The 26914-nt window shown below is 45.3% G+C and overlaps 1 protein-coding gene across 2 annotated transcripts in view; it reads left to right on the top strand.

The window, feature by feature from the left end:
* LOC105568156 (sestrin homolog) overlaps positions 1 to 26914 on the top strand; it is a 193659-nt gene that overhangs the window by 155640 nt on the left and 11105 nt on the right. For both annotated transcript variants that reach the window (XM_012023585.1, XM_012023586.1), the window contains one exon: positions 20338 to 20508. In XM_012023585.1, the coding sequence (XP_011878975.1) occupies positions 20338 to 20508 (171 nt within the window). The remainder of the gene's footprint in view (positions 1 to 20337; positions 20509 to 26914) is intronic.

The raw sequence follows: 26914 nt of genomic DNA, 5'->3' as shown, positions 1-26914 counted from the left end.
AGTGTATGTCGAGATACTTTGTAATCATTTTTTTTTTATGGAGAGTGTTAACTGCTGTCGATGTTAATTAATTATTAACCGTTATTATTAAATTAATTATTGACAAGAATGAGATAACGAAACAATATTTGTTATCGTTTCGGCACAATTAAAAAATGTTTCATTATTATCTTATTGTACAATCGTTATCGGTTGCATTCTCTTACGAATTCACTGTTTCCACAGATCCGCGAGGCTGCTCGCATTTTCCGTCCCTTCTGATGGAAAGAGCCCAGCAGTTAACCCTGTTTATCATTAAATCGCGCGGATATCCGTCACTTTCTCCACAATTCTTCATCGATTACTCCAGATTTAGCGCGGCGTTTCGCGCCACAATGGTCGCAATAAATCTCGTGCGAGATTAATTTCTTTATCGTCACGCCGTGTTGTTTTCCCCGAAGAGGAGAGATATTTTTTACACGTCCTTCGCCATCGAACGAGTCGGTCCAGCGACCCATGGTGGCGATAATTGATCCGCTCCGCTCGAAATGGCTCGCACTTTTTCTCGGGCCGTCGTGGGTGGAATATCCGAAATCAAACGTGTAACACATGTGTTCACGCGCGTATTAGATCTGTCCTAATTTTTCATTACGCCTCGCACCGCTCGCTTCCCTCGCCAGGCGAGCGAGTATTTACTTATTTCTAATTTTAGCTCATGCACACTGACAGAAAAAAAAATAGTTGCAATTACCACAAATCTCACTATAATTTATAATCATTTTAGGAGCCAATCACATTTTTATAGTTGATCCACTACGTAAGTTATGGTTGACCTAACAATGTATTATAGTTCTCATAGACACAATATTGGTTCATGCAACTTATGATATGCGTATATTCGATAAATCACTCTGTTCGCTCGTTACGCACAAAGTACGCGTTAATACATGATTCCATGCAGTTTTCAAGCCTCAGCGGAGTGCTTGGTGTTAATCGCGGCTCAAGTAAAATTGCCGGGTTGGCCGGACTCCCGAAGAAGATCCGACGCTTCGCGCGCGCGAGCCTCATTTCGCACGCGCGTGTGCGATAAGACCTCGTCCCGGCACACTCCGGCGAGCACACGCTCCTGTTCGCAGCCGGAGGAGACGTGTTGTTTTAGGCCAGGCAAACAAGTGCCATAACTCGCGGCGCGCTGCCGTCTCACGGTCGGGCGTAGCGCTTGATCGTTTCGCTTAAGAGGATGCGAGGTCCTCCGGAGGAGGGATGCATCCTCGTGAGTCGGCGGAAAAGTAGGATGCATATATTTGAGCGTTATGCGACAGAGCGGGATATTTTCTCCGCGTCAGCGATGTGACGTGACGTTGATGTCGGCGCAGTAAAACGGTGAGCACGCGATTTCACGTGGCTCTGTGCTAAGGGCGCTTTCCTTGGCGTACATTTCGACGCGGTATACGGTGCGAGACACCCGATATATGACATTTTTATTGCTTGCAATAATATAACGCTCCCTGCTTACTCCCGATAAGCGATACGTCGAAAAGTAAACGTTATCACAATCGTGGGGCAAGCACGATCTGAAAAAAAATGTCGATGACCGCGGAATGTCTCGGTTGTCCAATGTGCAGTCCGCTTCTTCTTTTTTTTTCTCCCCCCGTTGTTACATAAGCGGGATCGGCGACCTCGCGAATGAATGATGAAATGGACATAATTCGCAGATCGCAGACATGTATACTTGACAATCCCGATCGAGTCTCGTGGTATACTTTAATGTTACACTGACGAATTTATACGGTGTTGGCTAAAATTATATATCACCTTTTGATTTTCTGAGCACACTGGAAAAAATTTGTTTGCTACCGTGGCTAATCATAGTTTGCTAAAAATATTTTGCTGCCATAACTATAAATTTCCACAGCAAACAGTTCGCACGTAATACAGCAGGCACAGTAGCAAAATATCTATTTAGCTATCACAACTACATCCTCAGAATTTCTGTTACTGAGACAAAAAATATTCTTGACGCATTTATATTTCTCGCAGCCTCATTTAGTATAAAAATAAGACAATATCAAAGTAAAATCAGTAATTCTTATTTTCCTTTATGATATTAAAAAAAGATCGAGGGGGAAACCACTGACCAAAATCTTGTACGTCAATACCCACTAATGTCCAGTGGAAGTTACTTTATCTTATTATCTTATTTCATCTTATTATATCTTTATAATGCTTCAGCAAGGCCTAATGCCCAAAAAATGCCTAGTAATGCCCAGTAATGCCGCAAATCGGTACACCACAATACCCTCAGCGGTTTCCCCCTCGAAAAAGATTGACTCACTATTAGAGACAAGAGTAACTTATATGAATCTAAGTTTATGTATTCTTGCGTTTAGAAAAAATTGCCCCTTTATCTTACAACGCAGAAAGTTAGCACCACGATATTCGACAAAAGACGGTACATACTATTATTTTATTCTAGATTCTAGAATTTTTCATTTAAGATTAAAATATTCCTTTTTCTATAATAAATATGATTGGCGCTATATCGATTCTATCTTATGATACATTCAAGTGTAATAGCATTGAATCCGGAAGTTATTTCTGTGGACGTAGATATTAGCTGTCCATGTTTTACAACTGAAATTTAGTTGCCACATGCAGCTTTCAGCTAGCGCAGCTACATTTTCTCTCAGGGTGTGTATATAAATATATATATAAATTTGTCAGCGAACGTAATGTATCGAGGGCTTATTTGGAGAATTGTCTTGAAAATCATTTCTCTGCAATATTACAGCGATATGTCAAGTGGGGATTTACTTGGAGAAAGTTTGGCTCGTTGCTGATAGATCCGTCTATTACAGCTGGTCTGATAACGTTTCGAACGACGGGGCTCGGGGACTACGTGAGCCACATAAAATAAAGCAATTGCTTCCGCTCTTATCTGTCGAAGCGAACGCTTCGGAAAATGAGACTCCGGAGTAATCGGTTATGGAGTCGAGACGTTTGTCTTAGGAGGCGAAAGAAAATATTGCGAAACGAGTAGTGAAACATACATTTATTGTACGACATTGCAATTCCGGGCGCGTTGCCGGATGTGCAATTACTGTGGATGTAAAAATGAAAACGCCATTTCTGGCATCCATGAAATTTGCAAGCGAACACTTGGTAAATGCTGGTCGCCTCGCAATAAAAGCGAAAGTTTATTCACGGAAGACATAGAATGTACTCTTTGCCTCGTGCTTTTGCTCCGGAATCGAGACTTTCGCTTTTATTGTTAAGGGAATTGGTTGTTTTACGGCAGATCCCGATTACGCGGACGAGCGATATTTGAAACGAAACATCTCTCGGCTACCGCTTTCGCGCGATAAGGCGCGCCGCACGCTCGCTGCGGCAACGAGATGCCAATGCCGAGGTATCTCTTTGACATTTCGATTTACCGACCGGTGTAACAACCGACCCACCCGTAATAACGGCTAATTAGAAACTGCCATCGTGCGTGCGTGCTGGCGCAACATCGTTTACACAGTGTTCCAGAAATCGGGTATTAAACGAAAGCAGAAGGGGCAAGCGATTTATCGAGAAACGCTCGAGAAAGGTTCGAGGGCGAGAGGGAGAGAGAGAGAGAGACAGGTCTCGAATCGCTTCACGCGTCGCGAATTCCGGGACACCCCGTACGCATCTGCGCGCGGACACGCTCATATCGGCGGTTGCATTGTTATGCATACTACGTCGGCGCATACATTCGTATCGTTTGGATCGCGCGGCAGGCTAATCGGCCGTCTGTGGGAAACGAGGGGAGGGGGGGGGGTTCGGACAAGGTGAAGAGAGAACAGCCGCTAATTGTTGGATACGTCCAATTGTCGGACACGGCGGGCGCGAGTGCACAACACCGTCCGCTTAATTGTTGATCTTAATTAAGCCGTATCGCGGTAGATTGCAATTAATCCCCGCGTGGGCGGCGACGCGCGACATATTCTATCACTCCCTTCCGCTTCTTACGACACTCCGCCTCTCCTCACCTCTCTCTCTCTCTTTCTTTCTGCCGCTTCTCCGTTCTCTCGTTCTCCAGGCTCTTTAGTCACGTAGAGCGGCGGTAAAAAACCCATCGCTTCTTTATGCCACTTTAATTCTCGCTTGTGCCCCCGCACGTAATTGGCACGTTGCTCCATATCTTCGACGGAGTCACTTCTCCGTACTGATGATTACCGTCATTAACAGCCGTCCGATTTCGCGAATCGGCTGCCATTAACTTCTCTCCTCTCAGGTCCATTCTCTTTCCCCCCACGGCGGTTTCTGCGCGCGGCGCTTTTCGAGAGGCGAACCGGGTATAATTTGCGAAATAAATTGTGCGCGATGTAAACGATATCATTGAATGAGGACCCGAGTGTTATTAGGCTACGCCGACGACGTTAGATGCGTCGGGAAGAAAGGGCGAAACTTTTGCCCTTTCTCTCTCTCTCCCTCTTGTTCGTCTTCCCTTTCTTTTATTTTCAATATGAAACACGCGTAACAAATGATGCCCGTCGCTTTAGTAAGCCCCGTGGGCATCGATAAACGAAAAATACATTGCCGCGTTTCGTAATCGGCGTAGCATAGAGACGATTGTCGACACGCCGGTGCGCGAATTCACGCCGGTGTAAAATAACATCATTCGGACGACTGTTTTGCATTTTATGCGATTACAATTTAGCCGTCGAGTTAACGTTGTATCGCGCTCCTCGTAACGTCAATTCGAGTCTCGCTTCCTATCGAGCACGACGGCACTTGACGCATATTTTACTCGCTTCGGATATTACGATAATACCCGCCGCGTATTCGCATTGACGGTCACCTCGCGCTCGATTTCGCAAACGGCGCGAATAAATTTTAGCCGATACACGTTCGGGGCTCTCTCATTTCGCTCTGCGTACAGTAGTCGATGAAATCGGGCGTGTCCGCCGTCGAGGAGCTGAAGTATTGATGTTGAAGTACCGCGCCGATACTCGCGATTCAATCAAACTTTCTCCACTGAAACGTTCGATTCTTTTATCTAACGGCGAGCCGCGCATAATGGAATGAAGATTTCACTGTAAGTGCAATTCGAGGGGAAAACCGCTGACCAAAACCTTGTATACCAATGCCCACTAATGCCCAGTGGGCATTAATTTATCTTATTATCTTTATTTTATCTAGTATTTTATCTTTATAATGCCCCAGCAAGGCCTAATGCCCAAAAATGCCTAATAATGCCCAGTAATGCCGCAAATCTGCACTACAGTGCCCTCAGCGGTTTCGCCCCTCGGTGCAATTTGAGGGGAAAACCGCTGACCGAAATCTTGTACACCAATGTTCACTAATGCCCAGTGGGCATTACTTTATCTTATTATCTTATTTTATCTTGTTATATCTTCATAATGCCGCAGCAAGGCCTAATGCCCAAAAAATGCCTAGTAATGCCGCAAATCGGTACACCACAATGCCCTCAGCGGTTTCTCCCCCTCGGTGCAATTTTAACTCGAGATCACAATTGCACCATTATATTAAATGTTAATTACTAAATTATACTACTGGTGTCTTTTATTACCGTCAATTATGTCCGTAGTATTTTTTTTTCAATGCCGCGAAACTCCTCTCCGCTCGATGAAGTGAAATACAACACGCGAGGCTCGATTTAATCGGAGATATTTTCTATGACCGTTGCGTAAGAGAGGAGAACGACCTTTTCTCCTAATGTCAGCGTTCGTGGAGCGGTTAGGTGAAAAAAAAATTTGGTGCTGCTACGCGACGATATACGTCGTGTGGGAGTGATATACGCGATACACAATGTGGCACAAGGCCTTCCTCCCAATAATCGGCTTCTCGACCGTGGACGTCGCGTAAATCCCTCTCGGACGACTCCACTCTTCTTCTTCTTCATCTTCCTCCTCCTCCTCCTTCACCACCGACTCCCAGTTAGACCCGCGCGGTCGTGGCGTCGGCTTTGGAGGTTTATTTTTGCAATTATTTCGTGCCGCTTATAGCCCGCCGCGGGATAATGAAAAGATTTTGCCCGACGGTGAAACAAGGCTCGAACAATTAATACGAGCGGACCCGAGAGCGCGACTTCGCCTCGACATCGCCCCGATGTTCTCGCGCGAGAAAACCTGGGGAAATTATGGTAATCTGCTCGCCGGCCCAACTTTTTATGAACCCGGGGCGCCGAGTGGGAAAAAAACGGAGTCTGTAACTGCGAGACGTCGCGAGAGGGGTTTTTTTTCTCGAGAATGTCGCGGGACGTATCTCCGGGGAGTATCGCGGCGAAAATATTTTTATCTCGCAGATTTCCGATCGGCGCCGAGCGGCGATCGATTATATTTCCTTCCTGTCGTTCGAGGCCGCGGGGAGGGAAAATTGTATGAAATCTTTATTTTATTCATTACGCGGCGTCTCGCGGCGCCGTTGAAACGCGCTGCTAAATATTCATGCGCGAAATTTTATAAGGCTCGCCCCGGGATCATATTTTTCTCATCTTTAGTGCTCGCTGCGCGCGGAGTTACCGTCCCGATTCACTCGGGCGAAGGGCTCGGGCTCTCCGCGTATAAAGCTCGCTTCCACACACAGCGGCGTCACAATTTACGCTCGGGCTGGAGGGATACCGGAGCCGGCGATCGATAAAATTTTCATTTCATGCGTCCTAAGCGGGTAACGTCAGAATCTCTCCTCTTTCTCTCCCTATCTGTCTTTCTATCTCTCTGCCTCCGCTTGCGAAACCGGGCACGCATGACCGAACAATCGAATCGACTTTTAAACAAGCGCCGGCCGCCCGACCTGTCGCGCCGCGCGCAGCGCGGACCGCGTCGGAAAAATGTACGACTTCCGACAACGCGGAGCGCGCGTTACGTTCCGCGCGGCGAAATCTCGGGTCGGGAACGCCTCGCGTCGGAGTCCTCGCCTTTCAATCCCGGATTGCGCAACCGTCGTCGCCTTCGCACTGGAGCGCCGAGTTTCTTTATCTCCTCCCGGGCACATCCGTTCGCAACAACGAGCGCGACGATTAATCCCGCGTGTTTAATGCAAATTGAGGTTTAACGTCACATTCGGCGCTCAAACACGGCGGAAATACGGGCTTCGCGTTCGAGCGCCGAGCAACGTGACGAGGGTCGCGAAGTGCGCGCAGCGCGCGGAGACCGCGTCGGAAAAATATACGACTTCCGACAACGTGGAGCGCGCGTCACGTTCCGCGCGGCGGAATTTCGGTTCGGGAACGCCTCGCGTCGGAGTCCTCGCCTTTCAATCCCGATTGCGCAACCGCCCTCGCCTTCGCACTGGAGCGCCGAGTTTCTTTATCTCCTCCCGGGCACATCCGGTCGCAACAACGAGCGCGACGATTAATCCCGTGTGTTTAATGCAAATTGAGGTTTAACGTCACATTCGGCGCTCAAACGCGGCGGGAATACGGGCTTCGCGCTCGAGCGCCGAGCAACGTGACGAGGGTCGCGAAGTGCGCGCCGCGCGCACGTGTGACGGGGCGTAATTGACGGCGCCGGCAGCGAAATTGGGTCAGGTTCTCCAAACCTCCGCGGAGAACGCGCGCGTGTGGAGTGATACGAGTCCGAATACGGGTCGTCGCGTCGCACGGACGTGGTAGACGACGCACGATTTTTTTCTTTTACGACCGTTTCGTTTTCGTCCGGTCAACATCTGGCGGGCAACGACGTTGTCGGAGCGTTCCTCGCTTTGAGACCCTCCCCCACTGGAGACCTCCGTTTTTCTGAAACGTCGCGAGTTGCTCGCGCAGCAGCGAGACGAAAAGGCGTGCTTTGATGGTTTTCTTTTTTACGAAACAGGTTCGTTAGTCATCGCGGCGTGTAATAATTAAAGCTGGCGCGCTTTGGAGCACGTGGTGCAATTAAGACTTTTTGAAAATTATACCCCTGTGCGTTTACGAAACAAACGCGCAATTGTTACGCGCGTTTCCGCCCGCTCTGTTGTCCAATTTTGCAAAAGTGCCTCTTTAGCCGTAAGAAAAATGGCGTTCGCAAAACACCTGTAGGGTAAGGTGACCAAATGCGCATCAACAATTCAACGAGTCGCTGATAAGCGACATGAAAACACGCCGCTGCCTTTTATGACATCGACAATATAGCATAAAGTTGTAACTATATAAAAGAGCAAAATTTAAATGAATTACTTGTGAAATGAAAAGCAATGTCGCTTTTTCCAATTTTGTAAAATTGCCTCTTCAGCCGTAAGAAAAATCGTGTTCGCAAACACCTGTAGGGTAAGGTGACCAAATTCGGATCGGATACCAAATGCGGATCAACAATTTGATGAGTTGCTGATAAGCGACATAAAAACACGCAGCTGCCTTTTATGATATCGACAATATAGCATAAAGTTGGAACTGTATAAAAGAGCAAAATTTAAGTGAATTACTTTGAAATGTCGCTTATTCCAATTGTGCAAAATTGCTTCTTTAGCTGTAAGAAAAATGGCGTTCGCAAACACCTGTAGGGTGACCAAATTTAGATCAGATACCAAATACAGATCAACAATCTGATGAGTTGCTGATGAGCGACATAAAGACACGCCGCTGCCTTTCGTGACATCGACAATGTAGCATAAAGTTGTAACAGTGTAAAAGAGGAAAATTTAAGTGAATTACTTTGAAATGTCGCTTGTTCCAATTATGCAAAATTGCCTCTTTAGCCGTAAGAAAAATGGCATTCGCAAACATTCCGAACAATGTATAATGAGGTAATTGAGCTTTTTACCAGATATCATTTAGCTCGGCATTACGTGCATACCGGGGGGAGCCATTAATATGAAATCCACCACGAGTCTTTGTAGTCTTCGCGCCAAAGGGGACAAAGGAGGGGCCATATGAACGCGAGTTTGGCATTACGGCGGCAATTTGCGCGAAATTTTGCGAATAACTCTGTCCGTATTGTCTTGGGAACAACTTCGTTAGCGTCGAAATGGGTGGCGAAGGGCTGTAACCCTCCAAAGCGGAAACCGACGGCATGAAACGTGCGTGCGCACGCGGGACGACGACGACGACGGCGGCGGCGGGTTTCCTATAACGGAGTCCGCTCGCGTTCGCGTTCGGAACAGCGTCAATTACCGGACAACAAAGCGGAGCGTGAATAAATCGCGGGGCTAATAGCCCCTTTGTTCACCTGGATCTGGAGCGCCGTCGCGCGCGCGCGCGAGAGCTCGATGATAAAATAAACGGGCGCGCGGGGGTTTCACCACGGCGCGTTTTATCGCGCTTAACGAAGTTACTCGGCGCCCATTGAATCGTAATAGGGCGTGTAAGTAGCGCAAGTCGCGCGGCCCAGGCCGGGGAGCCGTCTTGAAAGGACTCGTTGACTCGCGTTGCACAATAAAGACATCTTTCAGTTTTAACAATCGCGGATCATGGTGAAAGGCGTAAGCGTGCCACGGACGTTTCGGGGACTCGTCGCGGAAGCCGATGTAACGGTCGGTGATAGTCAAGTCCCGATAATGCCCATTTCTACCAGCGTAGATTAATTTTACTCCCTGTTTCACATTTTTCCAATTCCCGGAACTGGGAAAAGATAAAAAGTAAGTTAAACCGAGATCAAAGTTAATCTGTATTGATAGAAATGGGCACAAGACGCGAATAGACAGACTTGGATAAATCTTTAGGCGACGCAGCTGTTCGCTCAGTAAGTTTTAGCAACGGGAAAATATGTTCTTCATTTTTTTTAACGATTGACTCTATAGAGTCGTATACTCTCCAAGGCCCGGTTTCACCAAACGTCGCTTAACTTTAATGTGAGTTTAATTCACGTTTGTCTCTTTCTAAAGTAACACTTGGAAAGAGACAAAGAGCGAATTAAGCTGAGTCTCAAGTTAAACAACGTTGATGAAACCGAGCCTAGAGTCAATCATTGGTTTATCACTGTCCGGAAGAAAATGCTGTTGAATTAAAAAAATTAAGTTGCTTGAATGAAACGTTAACATCACGGGCTGCCACAAACGTAAATAATTCACTCAATTGTGTTTGCTGTGGATTTTAATTTTAGGCATTGAACTAAATATTCAAATTATTAAGACAACTGTCTGATGTTTCTCATTCATTAATGCCGACGTCGTTTCAGCGATTTTATTTCAATTACGCTGATCTCGTTGGTACATCTTATTTTTTTTCGCGTGAAAAGAGTGAATATTCACCGATTTACAGTGCTGTACTGAATAATTCAGCGCTATACTTATAACTGTTTTCAGCGATAATGCACTGATTGGCTTTTAAAGAGTAACCGAGCTTGTCGAGAAAGATCGTTAAGTAATCAATTACTTCGTAATTACTTTGCGTGACACGTGTGCGCCGCGAAAGATAATTCAGGTGGCGTGACTCTCGATTAGAAAAACGCCGCGTGACTCACGCGCGCAGCGCGACAATACGCCCATTCGGTGACGCGATTATTATTTTTTTTCTCCTCACTCGTGACGTCGCGTCTCTCGCGATAGACAAGTTCCATCTGCCGCGCGGCGATCGTTGAATAATTTCGCAACGCACCAAAGTATTCGCCAGTTATTACGGAGATTATTGCCCCTCTCCGGCGCCCCGCCCATCGCCGATAATCAAACCGCATTCGTGTACATGATCAGCCTCCGCTGACAACCTCGGTTGATTAATGGACCGTATAGAATAGTCGGTAAAATTATGGCAATTGAAGGCGGGCGGATGAGGGCTGTGTATAACATATAAAGCGTTTGAAAATTAAGCTAATGGTCACTCGTGACGTGAACTAATAATACTACACGGTGGTGTCGTTGGATTTGTATACGGGGTGCCTCGTGCGACTTGCATCTCCTCTGCGTGCGTTGTCACCACAGACTTCTACACGAGGGGGAAACCGCTGACCAGAATCTTGCACACCAATGCCCCCCAATGCCCAGTGGGTATTACTTTATCTTATTATATCCTTATAATGTCCCAGCAAGGTCTAATGCCCAAAAATACCTAGTAATGCCGCAAATCTGTACACCACAATGCCCTCAGCGGTTTTCCCCTCGCTTCTACATAGAGGAAAGCCCTCTATTATGAGATAGCGCAGGTTTTTAACATCCAAATTCAATCGCAATCCTTTCTCCGCGACGATTACACATTTTCCACTAAACAGACTTCACTTTAAGGACAATAAATTCATAATAGGACCAACGAATGTTGTTTATTAATTTAGCAGAAACCTCGCTATCTCGTATCAGGGACATATCTCGTAATAGGGCACTTTCCTCTATTACCAGACTGCTAAATGTGAAGCAAGAGTTCCGTCATGTCTTGTTAGGTGAATAAAGCAGTATCCGTCAATGACACACCGATGCACACTTCGACTTTATTTACCGAACGAGACATGGCGGAACTCTTGCCTCACTTTTCAGCTCGAAGGTAGCAGTCTAGCAGTATACAGAAGCCCGTAGTTGTCACCGCTGCCATATTTCAGCGCGCTAATTAGTAATCGAAACTACCGTCGTCCTTCGTCTTGGAATCCTCTCGTGGCTCCCGCCACGTGTCGTCACTCCCGTTCCTTAGGGACTCGACGTGTTTTCACGACCGTTCGATGACGACGTTCCGCTGCACTTTGCATCGCGTTGCGGCAATCGCAGCGAAATGTTAAGTTCGCGTGGTAAATAACCGCGGGAATAAAAAGGCCGCGTAAATATAGCGATGCGATTGGCAAGGCCTCGTGTTTATGTAGATACGCGGCGGCGCGTCACTCGCTTCTTGAGAGATGTTCAGAGTATGACAAACACACGATCCCCGGTGTTTATTCGCACGATCTCGCGATAAATGACGCGCGTCGCGTTTTCCTCTCCCTCCTTCCTTCTCTTCCTTTTCTCTCTCTCTCTCTCTCTCTCTCTTTTATCTCCCGTGGAACGCGCTACCCGAGATCGCGCCCACGCGGAATCACGTTATTAGCGTCATCTAATCTTGTTTGCGCCGCACGACCGTGAGATTCTGCCGAAAACGCAGCCGCGGCGACTTCGCAGCGCGCGCGCGTCATCGGCATCGCCAACTCCGGCGGCTATTTCAATTATAGAATATTGCGGCGTATCGCCCGGGGCGCACCGGTAGGACCCCCGCTACCCAAAATTTTCCATCGCGCGCGCCGGTGCTAATCTCGTTAAAAATCTACGTGCGCGAGAACTTTAATCCGACACGGCGATTCCGCGTTAGCGAAAGTACATACGAAACTCGTACGCTACGCGACTGCAACGTTATTATTCCACGTGTGCAATTTGCACTGTAATTTCGCCGCGACGGCACCCCGTGCTTTTCCGCACGAACTTGGCGTATGAATTATAATTTCCCGCGTTACGTCGCCGCGTGAGAAATTCACCGATAAGGGCACCGAACAATCCCCGACGACACGGATTTCTGTCGGGGTAGACGGCGTGGAATCCCGAAGAAAGTCCGTCCTCCGCATCGAAACGATGTATTACGCCTCCATCCGGAAACAGCGAGCCGGGTGAGCCGCCGTATCGCGAACGTGTCGATCCCCCGCGGTTCCTATATATTAATGTAAAATATATTAATGTATTCATCGAGTACCTTGTCTCCCCATCAACCTTATATCACGCGAGATTGTAGGACAAATGCAGCCCCCTTGCTTTCTCGCGGAAAGTTTTTTTTCCTTCACGTCCCTGATAATTTTTTTAGATCCTTTACTTTACGACTATGCTCTTCTCGCTTAGTGTCCCATAACGGGCGAGCTCTTAGCGGCTCTCGGGTATCTCCGTGGGCCTATTTCAACTTAAGCTCTGTATATATGACTGTGAATTTTTAATTTCCCCTTACAGCAAAACATTGATTGCGACCTAAGAAGCTTTAAAGCACGTGATTTTTTTACGGGGGGTAAACCGCTGACCGAAATCATGTACAACAATGCCTACTGATGCGCCAGAACTTGACAGTAATGCCCAGTGGGCATTACTTTATCTTATTTTATTCTACTAGATTCTTTATAATCGAGGAGTAAACAGCTCACCAAAATCATGTACAACACCAATGCCCACTAATGCCCAATGGGTATTACTTCATCTTATTTCATCTTTATAAGACCCCAGCAAGGCCTAATGCCCAAAAAATGCCTAGTAATGCCCAGTAATGCTGCAAATCTGTACACCACAATGCCCTCAGCGGTTTTCCCCTCGTACTTTACCTTTTTAGATTCTTTATAATGCCCTAGCAAGGCCAAATAGCACCCACTAGTGTCCAAAAAAATGCCTAGTAATGCCGCAAATCTGTGTACACCACGATGCCCTCAGCGGGGTTTACCCCTCGTTTTTTGAGCACGTTTATCCTAGAAATGTGTCCGCCTCTCGATAAATTCTTCGGGTGGATCGCGAACGCGCATTTACCGTCGTCGTTTTCATTGTTACAATGAAATTTTCAAGTGGGTATTTTTATTTTTTTAGTTTCGACGTCACCGCATATTTTCATGCTACACGTCCTTAGTATGTCGCATACATAATTCACGCGGCTTTGTTCCAGTAATTATTGTCGCGGCTGATAATGGACAATAGCGTTTAATGTATCATTATGGAAATAAATATTCGTTCATCGTGCATTGTCCTCCGGTACGAGGGACGCGCGAACACGGCACGCCGGGCATAAAGTATGGATATCGCAATAACGACACAATATGAGCGCAGGAGGTGGAGAGATGCGCTATCTTACATATCACCATTCATCGTCTGTTTATTATGAAGCGACTGTCAAGACGTGCGATTCCAATGAGAACCGAACGACGCGACTCTTCGCTGGATCGCGTTTGCTAGATGCCTCGCTGAAGTGGCCTGAGCGATTGCGTGCTACGTGAATGAGAGTCGAGGGACAGATCTGCTATATTGTGTATAAAATTTACGTCCTTCCTGTTATTTCTGTGCGAGAGGAAACCGTCGTATCATCGACGTGCACAGAAGTCGTGCGTAAAATTTTTGGCCTTCCTTCACGATGCGACTTTTGGGGACACAATTCGACCTTAGGGCCGTTCTCTTTCTGGGGAACTACAGGTGCTCGCTCCTCCTATTGTCTTAGTCACGTACCGAAAAACATGGTCACGCGGTTCGCAAGACAAGTAACGTCCGATCGTAACTTCTTGGCGAGGGAAAATCTTGACGTGACGTGAAATCTCGTTTCTAACAATAAGAGCAGAGAAAGAGAGGAGAGTCGAGGGTTCCCTGAAAGGAACTCGCCGCGGAGTCTCGGCGATTCTCGGGCCGATCGCCAGGAGTCTCCGCCAAGAGAAAAAGGGTTCTCGGAAGGGGAGAGGTAGAGGCCTGCCGCGCTGGCTGCGCTTTTCGAGGGCGAGAGACGTGGCCTGCCAAATCGCGTGTACGAGAGTCAATTGAGTAACATCTAACTACGTCCATGATGTAGCCGACTATTTTCGCGAGGCGGGTCCCGTCTGATCCGCGGCTCCCTTCGCCTCGGACGGTCATCCAATGCTCCTTTCGCGTCTAATGAGTCGAAGTTTGTGTGCTATCTATGCTTGTGATTTACAACATTTTACTATTACAGCGTAACATTTTCAAACATATGATACATTCTTCATTCATCTTATACGGATGACTGTAATCTAATTATTATGATGATGAAACAATGGTGGAAAGAGAGAAAAACTTAACGGTCCACCTAGGCGTTTACTTGTACTCCGTCTTGAGAGCTGAAATGCCATGATTTCTGGTGGAGTTTTTTTTTCTACAGATATACGCGATAGAGAATCTTGCGCCATACACTTTTCATTCATCTTAAACGGATGACTGTAACTAAATTATTAGGACGATGAAAAAATGGTGGAAAGAGAGAAGGGAATTGATGACGGTTCATCTGATTGCATTGCAGTCCTTGATGTATGGAGGCGCTTACTTATAGTATTTCCGTCTGATCTGAAATGTCACGATTTCTGGTGGAGTTTTTTTCTACAGATATGCGCGATAGAGAATCTTGCGCCATACACTCTTCGTTCATCTTATACGGATGAATGTAATTAAATTATTAGGATGATGAATAAATGGTGGGAAGAGAGGAAAAAATTTGACGGTCCACCTGATTGCATTGCAGTCCTTAATGCGTGTAGGCGCTTACTTATTTCTGTCTTGAGAGCTGAAATGTCACGATTTCTGATGGGATTAATTTTCTACAGATATGCGGTGGAAAATCTTGCGCCAATCATGGCGTTTCCGTAATAGGGGTCATTTCCGCGTATCCGCCGCCTCGAAAATTAAACGCGGCGAAGTGATATCGGTTTCATATCGCGAGCTACCTCGGATCGCGACGAGAAAATTGCGAGGAAATGTATAAGAATGATATTCGTGCAGCTTATGTGCATACAAATAACTTCATTAATGAAACCGTTCTCGTTAGGTTGGGATAAAACAGCAATTCCGCGGAGTTCCTGAAAGTTCACATGATGTATATCTAATAGCTAATTTAGCGGTAAAAAATACGCTGCGAAAATAGAGCGATGTTGAAAACAACTTAACGACTTGTCTCGCATCATATCCAGCGTTTAACAGTTAATGACTATCGTCGATTGCCGATGAGACGTGTAGCAGATGGTTGCTCGCGGGTTTTTACATTCGCCAACGTAACGCGGAGTCAGAAAAATAGCCGGCTCGAGAACAAGCCATCAAGCGGATGTTTACGTAGCGAAATGATGAATGTTGGATAATCGTCGGTATATTAATATTAATATCATATTTTGCGTGCGTTTCTTGATGACGATTGCGCAAAGGAATCTCTACAAAATCGACGACAGTCAATAAAATGTAATATGATTAGTTGAGATATGTCTCTGGATAAACATTCGATCTGCGATGAGTCACGAATTAATTAATCAGATACATGAATTTCTCTCCTGGGGATCTCTTTCTCTACGAAGACGCGGTAAGACGTCCTCGGGCGAGCGCGAGATCTTCGAGATCCTCCTGTCGAAAAGTATCGAATAAATTTTCCCAAGTGCTCGGACTACTCTCTCGATCCTCCGGCTACCACGTCGGTTAACTGACATTGAGTAATTTGTTATTTCCGCCGAGCCGGCCGCTCTCGGTAACGAACGCATGCCGTCATTTAATAATAGATTGGTCGATTCGAGAACCAGCTTCCTTAATGAGTCTTTCGGCTATTAAATGTACTTTCGTCTGTCCATAATCGAGCCCACGTGTGTCGCCGCCCGGTCGATTTGGTCGCGACGTTGACGGGAAACGGGCGGAAACTCCCTCGCGGCGTTGCTTCCGCAATCATGCCGAAAATAAACTCAATTCCGAACCCGAAGATTTGGAAGAAAAGCGACTCGCAAAAGTGAATTTGGCGCATAGAGAGGAACATGTAAAAAAAATATAATGAAATGCGAAAGTCTTGATCGAGGGGGAAATCTTGTACACCAAAGCCCAGTGGGCATTATTTTATCTTTATAATGCCCCAGCAGGGCCCAGTGCCCAAACTAATGCCAAAAAAATGCCTAGTAATGCCCAGTAATGCCGCAAATCGATTTCCCCCTCGGTCTTAATCTTTCGCGGCACAGAAGAAAAATTGTAATTAAGAGCATTACGTATACATTTACACAAATGTTTAAAACATATCGGTGCCTCAGAGGTGAACGATGAATCAGCTTAACAAAGTCACTCAGAAAATGCAAAAATGTGAACTTCAAATTGTTTACCTCTAAAGCACTCACGCAGGATATGCATACCTTTTAACTAATTAAACATATCGGTGTCATTTCGGCAAGGGACAATTGGTATTTACTTTTGCAGAGGCCAAGATTGAACGAGGAAAATCACACTTCTTCGCTTTCTTTCCTCATTTATAAACTCGGGAGTGTGTTTATCGACTAATCTACGCATTCGCACGCGCGGGAATCCCGCAAGATTCGGTTACATCGAATTCAATGGTCGACTTTGGAGCACAGAAACCGGTATTCTACCATCGGAGCGAACCTTCGCCCATAATGGACAATAATAATCAGCCGCAGGCGCGCTCTCTAAGCCGTCGATTAATCATTCCGCGGCGATGATTTTAGCCTGGTAAGCGCATTTATTCGAACCCGTTTCGTTTCGCTTGTTTACGGCCGGGTATCGCACGGTGAAATCGACCGCGTCGGCGATTGCTCGAAGAAAGCGTATGTTAATACGCCTGCTGTAACCGTCCGTGGTGTTTTTCAATTGTAATCTGATTAGGAATGATAACGATTCGTCGAGTCGCCGCGAGGTGAATGCGTTCAAGCCGGGGGCACACATGCGCGTTTCGTTACGTACACGGTGTTCTGTTATCACTCTCTCTTTTTTTTCTTCCTCTCCTGGCGATGCTTATAACGGGTGATGCGCAACGTGACGCGTCCCACTTGCGCTCGGGCAAAGGGTTACGTTCGGTGCGGGACGTCGATGCTCCTCGGCGAAAGCCCGACGGGCCCAAAGTGAAAAGTCTTACGCGGTTTGCGCGCGCGCACAGGTTAGCGACTCGTTACAAGGTCGACCACATCATTGTGGGACAAATTATGCTTGCATTTGTGTAGACTCGTGTCATAACTGCGCGCGTTTCAGCCCGTGGCTCGGCGACGGTGAAGCCGAACCACAGTTATTTAAATGACTCTTATTGACTACGCTGGTGTTTATTATCACTTCGTTTTCGATAGGTGTCGGATGAATATTGATACCGCCGATACCAGAAGTGTCGATAAAGGTCTCCTCGAGATACTCGCCACCGCATAATAAACTTCGATAACGCGTGGACAATGCATTCAATGTGTTAGTAACGCTTTAAGGGGATGCTGGAGTGATTTTGCACTTTTGCACCTTTCTAACCTAAAAACTGTCAGTTCGCGGAAACATTTGTGTAATATACAAATGAAATGGCTTACGTGTACAGATCGAAAGCAGCTTGCTATTCCGGCCAAATGAAAGAACAATATGGCATCACTGAAACTAAGTTTGTACGTCTAATAAAAAATAATAGTGAGCAACACACATAACTACATGTACTGTATGTATGTGTTGCTCACTATTATTTTTTATTAGACTTACAAACTTAGTTTCAGTGATGTCATATTGTTCTTTAATTTAGCCGGAATAGCAAGCTGCTTTCGATCATCTGTACACGTGCCATTTAATTTGTGTATTACACAAATCTTTCCACGAAACAGACAGTTTTAAGTGCAAAAGGTGCGAAAGTGCAGAATCACTCCAACATCCCCTTAACAACAGAACGGTTGATACATGAAAGTAACTTACGAAATGAATCCTATATCGATGAGGAACGTTGGGAGACTGTGAAATTCAGGGATTGGAAGAAGTGTTATCTGCGCCCTTCCGCAAGAGTTCTCGCTTATACACGGAGAGAGAATTTTTTCTTAAAATTTGCCCTGAAAATCGTGGGACGATGCTAGAACTTGGTCCACGTTCCAGTCCCGAGAAATGTGTAGCCAATCAACTTGCAGCCTTTATGGAATAGCTTTCAGGGTAAAATTTAAGAAAAAATTATCTCCGTGTATAAGCGAGAGCTTTTGCGGAAGGGCGCAGATAGACCAAGTTCTAGCACCTTGGACACAGGCCTCGAGAGATCCGGCCGTTTGCGCGAAACGAATCTCGCGGCGGACAAAGAACACGTTGTTCGAACTGACTAATCTGGGCTTCCACGGAGTAGTCCATTGCCGCTTCGACTTGCGGACACGTGCGCTAACTCGCGATATGACGAACGACTGTTTACCCTACTGTTTGTACCCCGATGCATTTGTCGAAACGATCCTAAATGTGATTGCGTCAGCGTTCGATCGATCACCAGAACTCTCCTCTGGCGGAAGCTCGACTAATAAGTGCGACAGGCGGAATATTTATAATGGATGAGTTGATTTCAATATCGGTAGCGCAAGAAAAACTGACAAACAGGAACTATAAATATTAACAAGCTCGTATCTATAAGTAAGTTGCATTATGCGGTAAAACGTGACTCTAGTTATGTACAGTCACCTTTGCTTATTTTCTAATGATGAATTATTCTATCGGCAAATGTTTGTGTATTAGATTACGTTAGGGAACAATAGGGAAGAAGGAAGAAAAAGAAACCCGGAAGCGTACGGAATTATCGTAATATGCGACGTCTGATCCGTGAATTTTCAAATCTCGCCTGACAGGGCGCGCAAAAAGCCACCCGCGACATTCCTTTTTTTTTTCAACGGTATTAATTACGCGTTCCTTGACAGCCGGTTCTCGCAAACGCCTTTTCCTGTAACCTAAACGCGCGCATAATAAATTCCGTGTTACTGTTTGTTCTACTCGATCGATTAAGGAGCAATCACACGTGGCAGAGTATAACACGGTCATTAAGCGCGATACTCTATGTAGCGTGTCCAGTGTACTGAGCTGTAATTTATGCCGATATCTATCTAGATGCCCATATCTCTCGCGAGAGACGTGTACACAAAGGCACGAGGTGATGTATTAATCAGCAGTAGGCAAGACGAACCATTCAGTGATGCAACGCAAACACCTGATTGCGTGGATCGTTTTCGGATGACTCGGAAACCCGCTCCACGTGTCGTGAACGCGATTATATAATTAATATTGCGATTAAGCGCCCTTTGTGCGCGCTAATGCGATTAGCGCTTTTTGGCGAAGCCGGCGGTACGCGTTGGGGGAAATACATGTGGTATATTTTTATGCCACATCAAAGCATCGATTCGTACAGTTACACGGAAAGACCGGCTAAGGCACAAATAACTAAAATTAAAATGTTGCCGTGTAAATAGCAGGGGCATCTACATTGTTTTGCGTTGCAAAGTTCGCTAAGTTCGCTGCGCAAAACGCGTATAGTTGTCTCCACTACTTATCGCACCAATGTGGGTATGACAACCACGGATATAGCTGTCCCAAATATTACTATTTATTAGGGTTGTGCCAATCCTAATTAGACATGTGGTAACCATATCGGTCTCTCCCGTGTATGTGGCGCATAGGTGAAAAGGTGTGACTTTCTAACGCCCGAAAACTTACCGAGGCCCCGGGCCCATATCTCTCGACCGAGGCCCCGGGACCCGAGCGTACAAATAACGGGCTAGGGACCAAACAACACGATTCGGCTGGCCAATTATTGCATAGGTCCTAATGCGAAGACAGGTCTTTCTACCTGAGCGGGGGGAACTCGAAGCCCGCGAATACATTTCTAGGAGAGGCCGGCAAATAGTAATTTATGCGGCGGTGGAGTGAATATTCGTTGCTCCGTCAAAGTAGTGTTTTCAGCAAAGTTGGTTCTCTCGCGACTCCCCCTCGACGTTAAATATCGCGAAAAATGTGTTCGATTCTACGCGCCTCTACTCCACTACAATACATCCGCGTGACGCTTTTGTTTACAGCAGCGTGTTTTGATTGTTGCAGACGCATGTCCTGTTGATGGATGCTTTCCTACAGAACAACAGGCTGGATCATGTTTCGAGGGTAATGTCCTCACACCCGTCGTATCTGGACCATTTCCTTCGGACTCAGCAGTTCATCCTACGGGGCGACGGTCCGCTTCCTTATGACTACAGACATCTCATTGCCATTATGGTGAGTGTTCCTCACTCTAAAAAATAGTGGTGTAAACTTTCACCACATTCACGTAGTTAAATAACACGGTGTCAATTTTAACACCGATATTGTAGAAAATCTTTCACACCGACAAACGCGGTGCCAACTTCGACGCTATATTGTTTTGTTTTCACGACATGCGACGTGATCGCAATGTTAATTTCACATCGATAAGGTGAGAATTGTATAAACACCTGGATGGGTCTTATTTCACGCCATTTGTGAGAATTCACATCCATATTTCTTAGAGTGCTCTATTGTAAAAGTTTTTACCGTGTTTGGTGTACCTCGGGGTACAATCGGATCATTTTTATACCTCATTGATTTCCAGACACATTCTTGCGCCCTCTTTTTGCGTCATTTTATAAAACCAACTATTTTATGAACGCTAAACCATTGAAGGGTGTGTATTGACGTCAACTTGCGAATTTTTTCCTGTTCATTAGAAACTTTGTTTCATTTTAAGACACGGTTTTGATTCTCGTTTGTTTTGCGCCAAACGCTCAGTTTTATTGAATATAATTTATTGTGCGCGTAGAGAATCGTTGCTCACGAAACTAAGCTCTTCTTCGCCGCGTCCGATGATGCGTCTTCGTCTTTAAGTTCCCTGATCACCCTCGGCGAGCGACAGCGGGTCACCGGGTCAAAGATTATCGCAAACCAAGTAAATGCAGCGCGTGTGTGTTTCGTAATGCCGTACACGTTCTTCTCGTGAAAAGAAATTAGTAAAAGATATGAAAAATAACGTTGACTGTTCCTTTATGATCTTTACTCAATATCTACGCGCCCGGTTGCTTTACTTTCAGCTACTTTTGTATCAAAGCACGCCGTTTGTTGTGCGAAATCTTACACAATCTTATCTCTTGAACATGCAAGTACGCGCACGTGATCATCTTGAAAACGTCATATTTTCAGCAATTGCAACCGCATTGTATTACAATCAAGACATGAATTTGAGTAGACATTCGGTGGCGACATACAACAATGTTTTATTTTTAAGTATAAATGTTTCGCAGACTATAAATAACGTAGGAGAATGTCCAATCGAAGGCTCGCATGTAAGAATCGACCGAGTCCATATTTTTAAATAAATGAGTCATTTATCATTGCTCGGAATACAGATTCGTGCGCGAAACAGGCTTGTCTAGATAACGTTACGCACAGGCAGAAAGATAAAATTGTCTTGCCAATTTTACCTCGCATCGTAGAAAACAAAATCGCGATACGCTCGATTACTGAAAATAAAGTGCATCAGGTGCGCGAGATCTTCGTCGATCCCTAAAAACGTCGGATGGAATTCCAAAATATATTTGCAGGGAATATCGAAGTCTTTTTCTCTCGAGGGCCACGACATATACATATAGCGAACCTGTTTGTTTTCCACAATCCGTTCTCTATTGAATTCGAAGTGAGTTTATTAGGTATTTCGGTTTTCTTTTCTAGCTCGCGTTTTCATTCCCTACAAAGTTGAGACTGGTCAAGGAAACCCGTTCCGCGAATTAAGTTCTCATTTCTTCTCTGGCGGCTAACTCGGATTAGCTAATGCACGGTTGGCGATTGAATGTATATTTCCGTAAATGTATATACAAAATATAAAGTCAGCGAGGAAACGCTACGATGTTGTTGGATATAAGCGCGAGAGCAGGTATGCAGATTCTGCAAAACTGGTTTACTCTGAATTGTCGAGTTAACGGCTGTTTGACGAGCATTCGCGGCCCCGCAGCCGACTTTGTTTATTGCAAAGCCCCAGACTGCAGACTGTAAAACTGCTATCTCCACAGGATACAATATCGAGGTTACAGCTTCCGCCTTTGAATGATACGCAGTCGCGATCGGATGTCATTGTGAGCCATTGCGAGCTTAATCTTATACTCAACTGATAATGCGAACAATTCGCGCATTACGCGACAGATTTTCTTTATTGCTTGCTCGAAACTTTGAGTCGAGAACTTTATGTTATTCAAATATTTCGTAATGGTTATTAATGTCGCGACGCTCGAGCAAGTTAAATTTATTCCATTTGTTTTCAACTGTCGCACCTTCCGCGCCTTCCTCGTGCAATCTCGGGACTCGATCTTTGAGTAATCTTGATTTGATAACTCGAAAATCGCATCAGTAGACCGGCGTGATAGACAAAATATTGTCGCATCATATACGATCGATCGACAAGTATTTTATCTCGGTGAGCGAAGAGCGCGGACGAGGACGAGGTAAATTGTTAGACGATACTCGCGGATGAGTGTGATAAAATGATAAGGTATCTGAAAAACAGCTTTCCTGCTGGTAAACATTGTGCTCGGTGTGCGTGGACTCACTTCCACGGGATGCAACTCGCTGATCGTCCCTCGTCAAAAATCGACACTGGAAATCGTGGTCGATCGTATCTTTGCTAAGTTTATCGATAAAAGTGATCGCTTAAAAAAAAAACACGTCAAGATCTCTCGTTCGAAAGTAGAGATAACAACGAAATGCAGTTGATTCTTCACTTTTATCGATTGACTATAGTTGTACTTCATTAATCATCGCCTGAATAAGATATCGGACGTGCTCGCATGCAGAATAAATTAGGGGAAATATACGGGAGTGTCTTCGAAGATAAATAATGCTATCGCGGATCGCATTGCCTCACATTCGCGATTATACGCTCCGTCTAAACGCAAGTATAAGATTGTTGCTATTATTAACGTTCTATAACATTATCATATCAATGATTTTAATAAGTGCCCACTTATTCCTGCGCACAGTACAGAAAAACTACATCTAAGTATTACGAAGAGCGAATTGCAATATAGAATTACGACGAACGTCTGGTAATTTTATGCAAACAGTATATTATTTGCGACACGGTGAAAGAGCAAAACGCTTTTCGTCTCGATTTACATTTATTACGCAAGTAATATTGGACTATCGACATCGCGACATCGCGACTGTCTGAGATATTGTAAACGCGCGTCTCCTACCGCTTGTTGTTCACACATTATTGTTATTCTCGTCGCCACGATAATGCACTACTCTCAGTATTTTATCATCCTCCTAATACTCACGTGATAATTTTTGATTGAAAAGAAAACAACGATCAGTATCGCCCGCCGGTAAATTTCTTCGGACACGATAATTATGACTCGTTAATCTCCGATATAAGCCCGTGTCTACCAATGCAGATCAACTTTAATCTCGGTTTGAATTACTTTTTACCTTTTGCTAATTTGTAAAACTAGAAAGAGATCTAAAGTAAGTTAACCGAGATTAAAGTTAATCTCTACATTGGTACACGGAAAGAAACGTAGCTGTCGTAGCTAAAAACTCGAGGGGGAAACCGCTGACCAAAATCTTGTAGGTATACCAATGCTCACTAATGCCCAGTGGGCATTTTTTTATCTTATTTTATCTTTATAATGCCTCAGCAAGACTTAATGCCCAAACTAATGCCACAAATCTGTACACCCCGTTTACCCCTCGTAAAAACTGCATGTGGCAACTAAATTTTAGTTCGAAAATATGGACAGCCAATATTTAATTGTGATAGCTAAATATTTGGCTACCGTGCTTATTGTATTAGGTGCGACAGCAAACCGTTTGCTGCGGTCTAGAAATGTTTAGTTATGGTAGCAAAATACTTTTAGCAGATCATGATATTCTACGGTAGCGACAATTGTTTTCAGCGTAGAAACGGGCAACGGTCGTCGCGCGAGACTCCGACGAGTAGACGCAAATTTCCGTAATTGATAAATTCGTCGTTCGTACGATCGACGCCGACGTTCTCCGCACGGCGATCCAGATTGACGGGCCCCGTGGAATTATTAATAAAAAACTCACGCCGCCAAAGCGTTCGCGTTTCCCGGGAGGGTCCGCTAGATTCTTGGGGGAGGCTAAAATGTATTTGCGAACTCTCCTCTTATCGTGACTCTCGAATCGATCGATTTACCGTTCCCGTGGCAAACACATGTCTTGTTTGCGCACCTCATCGGCATCCCGGGTCTCTCTTCCCTCGTCGTCGCTCCTCTCCTTCACCCCGCTTTTTTCTCCCCCCCTCCCCCCGCTCGCGCTCGTCCTCCTCCGCCCCTGTACCGCGGTATTACCGTGTCCTGTCACGATGATCGATCGACTCTGTCAGGATCGCGCTGCATCCGCCGCCCACGCGAGATCCCTCCCGGTTGGCGAAAATGACGAGTCGGTGGTGTTAAACTGACGTGCATTTTCGTGCCCGCGGGGCTTCGCGCGGTGAAGCCAACGGCACAGGATACCATTTTTCCTACTGGATTGCTTACGAGAGCCAATAAGGATGCAGAGTTTTAGATCGGATGACTTAAGGCTGAATCCTGATTGGCTCTCGTAGGCAATCCAGTAGGATACGTAGCACCGTGCGCCGTTGGCTTTAATCACGCGGGAATAAATAGATCGCCGTCGAGTTCACGTCAGGCGATTTAAATCTTAAATGATAGCGCCTACGCGCGCGGCCCGTGTTTTTCAGAAATAGATTCTCCATTTTGTTCTTCACGGAGCAACTCGCCGCCGTCATTAGGTTAAATCTCCCGTTGTTAAGGGGATGCTGGAGTGATTTTGCACTTTTGCACCTTTTGCACTGAAAACTGTCTGTTTCGTGGAAACATTTGTGTAGTATACAAATTAAATGGCTCATGTGTACAGATCGAAAGCAGCTTGCTATTCCGGCTAAATTAAAGAACAATATGGCATCACTGAAACTAAATTTGTAAGTCTAATAAAAATTAATAGTGAGCAACACACATACTACATGTACTGTATGTGTGTTTCTCACTATTATTTCTTATTAGACTGACAAACTTAGTTTCAGTGATACCATATTGTTCTTTCATTTAGCCGGAATAGCAAGCTGCTTTCGATCTGTACACATAAGTCATTTAATTTGTATATTACACAAGTGTTTCCGCGAACTGATGGTTTCTAGGTTAGAAAGGTGCAAAAGTGCAGAATCACTCCAGCATCCCCTTAACGTCCATCTTTTTGGCGCGAGATGTTGTAACGCGAGACCATTAGCGCACTTGAAACATTAAATATCCGATGTCGGTAACTCTATATATTTTTTCAACGATACCACTCGTAACGCGCACGTTATCTCGTCATTGATATTGATGGCCTCATTGCCGCCTCGATCGCGCTCGCGAACAAAATTCTCCGATTAAAACTCCCGCGCTATTAATTATAAGACCGATAACGCGTAAGCCTACGGGAGATTTTCCATGGGATTATTCGTTGCGGGGGATCGAGCGCGGCGCGTACACATATATATCCTTGAAAACGGATGTTGCTGCTCGTCACGTGCTGGAAATGATCGCGCGCGTGATAACGCGCGATATTGGCGGTCGCGACCTCGTGCAATTTTGCGCCCCGATGCATCATCACGTCGCCGTCAATTCGCCTATCGCCGCTCGAAATTTGTTATTGAAAAACGCATAACGCGGCAGAGCCTCCCTCCCTCCCTCCCGCCGTCGAGATCGAGCCAATAACTCCGACGCTCGTCCTCGAAAATTTTGTGGGACGGGAAACCGTGCCCGCCGTTTATCGCGCGTGCGCAGCGCGGCAATAAAGACCTGCATCCACGATGCTGGAACTCGGTCCAACACTGGAAAAAAAATTTTTTTCGCTACCGTAGCTAATCGTGATTTGCTAAAAACATTTGCTGCATTAATTTCTAGAGCACAGCAGACGGTTTTCTGTCGCATCTGCACTGTAAAAAAAGTATGTGAAATTACATACATAATAAGTGTAGCGATCACACTATTAATAAGGGAAATATATAAATGTATGTAATGTACTTTTACAAAAAATTTTTTCGTTACTCTTTGTTGTGTAAATGCTTGTTTATACATGATGAAAAATTACATAAAATTGTAAAATCTACACAATTAAAAGCAAGCAGTTTACTTGCTATATAAGACTTTATCTACAAGGTGTAAATTCACTGACGCATGTAAATATACACCTTTAATAGATGGTCCCAATATTACCCACTATAATAATTGTAATTTTACATGTAACTTTTTACAGCGTAATGCAATAGGCACAGTAGCAAAGTACTGCCTGCCACAATGAAATACTAGCTGTCCGTATTTTACAACTGAAATTTAGTTACCACATGCAGTTTTTTTTTCACGGAGCAACTCGCCGCATCATTAGGTTAAATCTCCCGTTATTAACGTTCATCCCTTTGGCGCGATATGTGGTAACGCGAGACCATGAGCGCATCTGAGACGGCAGCTACATTGTTTTTCCGTGAAGTTCCAGTTCCGAGAAACGTGTGCTCTCTGAAAGTCAATCAGTGCATTATCACTGAAAACAGTTACAAGTATAGCACTGAATAATTTAGTGCTATACTTATACAGTGCCCTCCACAAGTTTGGAAACA

Source organism: Vollenhovia emeryi, unplaced genomic scaffold (assembly GCF_000949405.1).
Source record: "Vollenhovia emeryi isolate VEMERY1.0 unplaced genomic scaffold, V.emery_V1.0 DF939131.1, whole genome shotgun sequence".
NCBI classification, from domain to species: Eukaryota; Metazoa; Arthropoda; class Insecta; order Hymenoptera; family Formicidae; genus Vollenhovia; species Vollenhovia emeryi.
This window is presented reverse-complemented; position numbering and strand designations above follow the sequence as displayed.